The sequence below is a fragment of the Ciona intestinalis genome, chromosome 5 (genome assembly GCF_000224145.3).
Source record: "Ciona intestinalis chromosome 5, KH, whole genome shotgun sequence".
In the NCBI taxonomy this organism is placed as follows: domain Eukaryota; kingdom Metazoa; phylum Chordata; class Ascidiacea; order Phlebobranchia; family Cionidae; genus Ciona; species Ciona intestinalis.
In genome coordinates this window covers 4,066,958-4,073,983 of record NC_020170.2, presented here as the reverse complement: position 1 = coordinate 4,073,983, position 7,026 = coordinate 4,066,958, and the positions used below count along the sequence as shown (strand labels likewise).

General features: G+C 34.8%; 1 protein-coding gene across 1 annotated transcript in view; it reads right to left on the bottom strand.

Annotated features, from left to right (window-relative positions):
* Window positions 1-2,281, bottom strand: part of LOC100186364 (CD109 antigen-like) — a 27,381-nt gene extending 25,100 nt beyond the window's left edge. The window contains 6 exon segments of the mRNA XM_026834712.1: window positions 7-131; window positions 260-456; window positions 817-988; window positions 1,141-1,169; window positions 1,363-1,520; window positions 2,086-2,281. Coding sequence (XP_026690513.1) covers window positions 7-131; window positions 260-456; window positions 817-988; window positions 1,141-1,169; window positions 1,363-1,520; window positions 2,086-2,168 — 764 coding nt within the window. The 5' untranslated portion in view covers window positions 2,169-2,281.
* Between the last annotated feature and the right edge of the window lie 4,745 nt (window positions 2,282-7,026).

Genomic DNA, 7,026 nt, shown 5'->3' with positions numbered 1-7,026 from the left:
ACTTACTTTGCATCAAGTTTGATAGTGAGACCTGTAGATCGTGAGTGGATGTATGAAGGTACTTTGACTTCAACTTTAAACTTGGGTAGCTTGTAACGCTTTACTTCAACTGATAAACTTTCTTTGAAACCCTGAGTGTTAACATTTGTTTAAATCACAATTTTTTTTTTAACAAATCTAGAGTTATGCCATGGCAGCTGTTCAAACAGGCTATGGATAAAAATATAGAAAAGAGTATTATTTGTTTATAAAGTGTCACCTCTGCTATGAATTCCACTTTCCACATCCCAGCAACTGCGTCCTTAGTGAGTGAGAACTGTCCACCAGCCACACCATGATTAAGTGGAACCTCTGGTTCAAGCATCACAACATTATTTCTTGGATCTTTAAATGTATACGAGACATTTCCCTGAAGTGGCTTGAGGTCCGGTTTCAATGCAATGGCACGGAATTTAACTGGAAAATAAATTTTTCAGCATTAAAAAAGTCTCTTTTCTTATTTTACTCACTAAAAAGTAAAGGTATAGGGTTATCAAAAAATATGGCAATAATAAAAAAAAATAAGGCAAAATTTGCAACAAATGCTTCTATTTAAGCAGATGTTCTACTACGTTGCATCTCTTTTGGAAAGGTGTAGGACTAAAAAACAGGAAATAAAACTTTTTAATGGCTTTTTACTGTGTAAACTTTTTTTAGAAAAAAGTTGGTTTTGTAATTTTGTAGGCATCACTAAAATGAATGGCATGAGCCATAAAAATCCAAAAAAATGCATAGTTTTATTTATTTCCAATGCATTTAAAAAAAATGTTTTATTACCTGTGTGTCCTGGTTGGTATATAGCTTTATCAGTTTGAATTAGAATTGAGATTGATTTAGCTTCAAACTGGAAGTCTGTTGATGAGTTGAAAAACAACTGGGCTCCTGTAACCAGGTCTGTGCCAGTTATGTTCAACTCAAACCTGTGACTTCCACTGTATTGTATTGGCAACTGGAACAAAAGTTATATTTAGAACAAAGTAAATTCGAAATGTAACAAAGTAACACAAATTATATATCGAACAAAGTAAATTCTAAAAATTACAAAGTAACAAAAGTTATATGTAAAAAGTTATTTAAAAAACATTTTTAAACGAAACTTACCCCATTCATTGAAATTCTTGCGCTAGAACCTGCAAATAAACAGATGAAAATATTACATTCATGGAGTAAAAGTTATTAGTTAATAGGGTTTTGTCAATAAAACAACAAAAAAAATTTTTTTTTTTTTTTTTAAATAAAAAAGTTTTTGATTTGTTTTTAGCTTTTTTTTCAATTTTTAGTCACAGGAAAACAACTTAAATGCTTGCAGTGAACAGAACTCACCACTGTTGACGTTATCAGTGGAATCAACATTGAAAGAATTGTCCATAGATCTAAACGCAGTGTAGATTTGGACGGTATTTGGATTATCAATGATTGCAGCCGTAAATGAGATGTTGAATCCAGGTCTGATGTGTTTGGGAAAGTAAATGTTGTAGACACTGGAAAAAAAGGATAAATTTAATTAACAGTTCTATTCCGTGTGGATGAGGTCTTTTTCAAGGACCTGCGATTTAGAAAAGATTTGACCGATTACCCAACACCCAGGCCATGTGTGTATGTCCGAACAGCAAAAATACAAGCATAATATGCCTGACAGCAACCATATTATATATTGTAAGCAGGCAGAGTCTTTTTTAATTTATGTGGGTAAGGTCTTTGTCAAGGACCTGGGATTAAGGCCAGAATTGTGTTTATATACATTGGGGATCGAAGAATTTTTATTGGATTGAATCAAATTTGAGGTTATATTACCCCAGGGGCCTACTAGGCCAGAAAGTTAAATCATTTGTTTCTTTATTTTTTGTCAAGAAGGTTAATGTAAATAGGTTTTTGAAAATTGTGAGGTAATCAGGCAGCTCTGGGCAAATTTCTCAGGTCCCATAACAGGCCATAGTAGGACAAAGAAATAAAATATTTATCCATTAATTTACAAAATCTTGCCGCACAAAAAAATAATATTGCATTTTTGTTATAATTTTTATCAGCGCAAAATGGTAAACTTACTTGCTGGCTGTTGCAAGAGACGACAACGTAGCAAGAAGGTAAATTGTTCCCAGCGAGCACGCTGGCCCCCAACGTAGGTTCATACTTGTTATAACTTTTATTTGCAAGTTTTACACTGCAATCAGACTGTAAAAAAAACTAATTTAGTCGAAGCAATTGGCTCACATAAACGGGCGACGCATTTTATTTTATTTTGAGAGTTAAAATAAAAAGGGGAAGTACCGGATGGTCTGATTTACAGTATAGCACAGATATAGTATAAAAATTCGATTCCACAAAGTTATAGAGGGGTGGGGGAGATGGGACACCGTTTCAATCTATGTTCTCGTCCCATTTAGTAGTAAACAAAGAACCATCAAATAATTATGAAAGCGTATCCTCACGACTCCTATAGACCGTTGTTAATTGTTTAAAGCCATGCTATCAGGATATTCGGATATTATGTGCTAAAGGTGTCCCGTCTTCCCCACCCTACTATATAATAAAGTGTTATGAAATGCAGATAAAACGCCGATTGCCGATACATTTATTGCTAAATATTCATAACTAAAACTATTGCTTTTAAATAAATACGACTATATAGTTTTCGGCTCTGTAAAACACTTTAAATTTCCTCGCTAAGCGAAAAAATATCGTAACTGCGCCAGTACTACTCTACAGTCGAGCAGTTACATCTGTATCTAACTGATCAAGAACTGTCGGCGCTTATATAGATACGAAGAGGGTCTGCGGACGCCGGCCGTAAACAATCTGCCAAATAAAAGTGGGATTTCCTTTCTCCTCAGTCGTCAACACTCGAAACTGGCAAGTACTTCTAATACGCGATAATGAAAAAGGTAGAATGCCCAAGGGAACGAAAAATCCTCAAGAGGTCGAGGAGCTGGAACTTAAGTGGTCAGGCGGTAGAAACACCGAGCCGGTAAATATCTCTTTCCAAGGTTATTTAACTTTTCTTTATAATTGAGGCCTTTAAGTATAAGTGGCACGTAAGATAAAACCACGTTGTAAACACATAACCTCATCGCCTTTAAGTTGAAGTGATCATAATATTTTTACAGACCTCTTGAAATTTAAAATCAAATCTCACTATATTTTTATAATCATTGCAAGAATAACAAGCACCTTACAAATGCAGCAATATTTAGTAAGCCTGCTGCAAAAATAACGACCCGCATTTGCGTGCACAGTCGAGTTTTAAACAGTTAAATATTACTCTCAAGTTTAACAAGCTTGATCAAACACTTTTTTACCGCCGATCTGACCTGAAGGCACGCCATTGCAAATCGCAAAATTAGCAACTTATACGCTATGAATTAAATTACGGAACAAAATAATAGGCAGTATTGTTTTAATCCTATTATCATAAACTCTCTTTGGTTACAGCGACAACACATGCCAATAGACTATATGGTACCATTGTAGCACTGTGCATTTCTGCACGAAAATTATTGTCTTCCAAATTATCTGCAAAAACATTCTACACCATTTAAAAAATCTACCCATAACAAAAACTATAGAACCAAATTATATCTTTAAAATCTAAGCTACAGCGCGATGGGTATAATTGTGTTCGTATGCCGGTAATGTTTACGTCACAGATTCACAGACAGTGATCAGTTTCATCACGTTTTACCTTATTGGTTATTATTAGCTAATATACAAGCAATGACGTGCTCATAATGGCGAATTACATGAAAATGACACTGATTACAAAAACGTCCACAGAAATACACAACATACCAAAACGCCTATCACGAACAACAGACAAAATTAAGCACCAATGAACCGCTGTCAATTTAAAACGGCTTATTTTTCCTTAGCAACACAATTGGCAAGCTTTATAAACAGTCGGACCAAATATATTCTCAACACGTAAGTGGGAAGTGACGTAATAAACCAATGACGTCCGTCAAGTTTCCATTCGCATGAGAGTTCTCACAGGAACACACAGATAAGGACTAAAGAGGTAATTAACACGGCAATAAATCGTATGGTAGGCATATACTAACAAGTCTGAACATAAACTTTACCAAGCCTTCTAAATCTACTGCAGGACGTCGCACTCACGAAGCAACGAAACGTGTTGGAAATTAAAGAAAATTAAAACAAGGAAACGATATTATTAACACTAAATTGAGGTTAGCTAAACAAAAACTTCCTAAATACTTTTAAAAGGAGGGAAGGGTGAAGGAATCAATTTAGAAATCTAAAAATAACTTGCACACATAAGGCCGCATTGTGTTGTTTTCAGTTATGCAATACGCTCATTAGGGTGGGGGAAGATAGGACACATCGTTTCATTCTATTTTTTCGTCCCATTTGGTAGTAAACAAAGAGCATTTCAAGAATTAAAAACGATGTACTCACGACTTCCATGAACCGCTTTTAATTGTTTAAAATACGAACAGGATGTTTGGATATTATGTGCTGAGGGTGTCCCGTCTTCACCTACCTCACTTTTCAGGTTTATAGTTTTAAGTGTGTTGAAGCCAATCAGAAGATATTTATAAAAAGGCATGAAAAGTGTTTTTGCAAAGTGATGACGTGAGTTCATCATTTTTCTACTTACAAACATTACGAATCAAGTTCTATTGTTTCTATGTTCGTCTTAAGGGAAAATAAAGCCAATTGAGATTTAACATACAGGGCATGGCCTTTGGCAGCCATTGCCCACTGGAGATTTCCCAGCAGCAAGAATCAATTGTCGGTTCCAAGGACTGATTAGCCTTGATATTGTACATTTGTGCGGTTTCAATAAAACGTATAACAGGAGCAAGAACTAAAACCGGGTTTTACCGCCTGAATATAATTTATATTAGCTAAACTTTACCGGGAGGTAGAATAGGCGTGCTTATCCACTAATTGTAAATTCCCATAGGTTTTGCGGCACGAGAATAATGCGGCGTGTTTTGGTTTGACATTTGTAAGTACAGCTTGACGGAATATAGCCAGAAGCATTTCGAACTCCTGCCGGCGTGATCTCCGCCAGCTTACGCGTTGATTGCAATAATTTAACATAATTAAACTTCACCGGCGTATAAACTGCTAAGTAATGACAAAGCATTTATTACACTCGATAAAATTGATTACTAACGCCTTTTAATTAACAGGTATTGTTATTATCTCGCTCCGAATTTTTTTTCAACGATCAAAACAATACGATACGGAAATTCCAATTGAGAATTGCGGAGTTGGTAATAGTGTGTTTTCCGTAAGCTTTATTTAAACACCTGTTTAAGGATGATTTATATGTAACTCTTATGCTCTTGTAAACTTGCTGAATCATTTTTTTATATAATTTTTCGCTCGTAAGCGTTTCTAGAGTAATTATAAAATCTGTATTTATTCCAAACACCGCCCATAAAGAAGGTTTACACAACCCAATGTTCAGTGAAACAGCCGTGAACTCATATGACTAATTCTAAGTAAGCCTATAATTGATTCACCTTCTGGAAAGTTTATTCGTGCTATGAGTATTTTTGTGTGTTCACCTAATAGATTTTGACAAATGGGAAAATATATTTATTATAACTGATTGATTTTCTCGAGAAGGAGTATACTGTTTATTTCATTCCTTTCCATCAAGGTTTTAACCGCGTAGCTCAGCGAACAGGTTTAGAGCATGATGGCTTGTAACTGATAAAAAGGGTGCGGGGAAAGATGAACATCGTTAGCAGGTATAGTATTACATATTTCCAAATTGTGTTTTTAACAATTCACAACCGCAATTGTTGATCGCCATTGTTGTTAAGAAAACGACGATGTAGTGTTTTTATCGTATCAACAAAATATGTAACAAAATAATCCCAGCCAAACGAAGCATTTCAAACTGTAAGAGATGGTCATTGTAGCCACAACAAGGAAACAGGCTAATCAGGACTAGAGTCGTGCGCTGCGTACGTGATCTCGCATTACACGCTTTTAATCTCTTTTTACTTTAGAAGAAGTGTTTTCCTAAACTTTAACGACAGTCGACTGCGTTTCTTTTATTTAATAAAATGTAAACGTATGATTACATTTACGGAAATCAAATGAAACAAAAAGCTACTGCATGCACCAATACACAACTTAATTTATAATAATATGGTAGGGTGGGGAAGATGAGAAATGTATTTTTCAAAATTGCTTTTCCCGTTCCAGACATGATTTTATATTCTCTTTTATTTGGTACAGCAAACATTGAATATTTACAGAACCATATCGCTCACGACTCTGAAGTGCTGTAAATTGTTTGAAGCACGATTAGAAAATATGAGTTATAAGTGCTAACGGTATCCCATCTTACACCTCTCTATTTTATACGTCGCATATTGCTCAACGATAAACATAATGCTTCATGCATATATCGTGACTATACGCATACTATAGATCTTTTAATAGCTGACTTACTGGAATAGAAACTGCAATGGTGCAGACTAAAACCATACCTTCACTGTGTATATGGTTTATGTTTTACAACAGGTGTCGATTTTTATTAATTAAACATGAAAAATTGGCCAAATATGTTTGGTTGTACAACCTGTTTGAACCGTTTGTATTATGACCTCTAATTGAACCAAATGCCAACATAGATTTCGTCGAATTTAAAAATACATAAATCTGCCTTGTAACTTTATAGGCACATATATGTAATGTGTTTTTATTAAATTAAGTTCTTTTTTAAACTTTTCGATCTTTTCCGTTTTGTGAGTGAATAAATACACTTTGTTTCGAACAGTATACTTTACTTTACATACTCAGTAAACATTTTTATCAGATTTTATTAGCTTAAGTAGTTACCCGCTTAAATTTCAAGCTTGTCTCGTGTCTTTAGAATTAACCAGTGCTATACAACAATATAATACGGCTCTTCAAGCGAAAAGGAAACAGTCTTATTTCCTGTTAGGCACACACGACTAAAGGATTATGTTCCATACGGGGCACTTCCCTTTGCAACGCAGA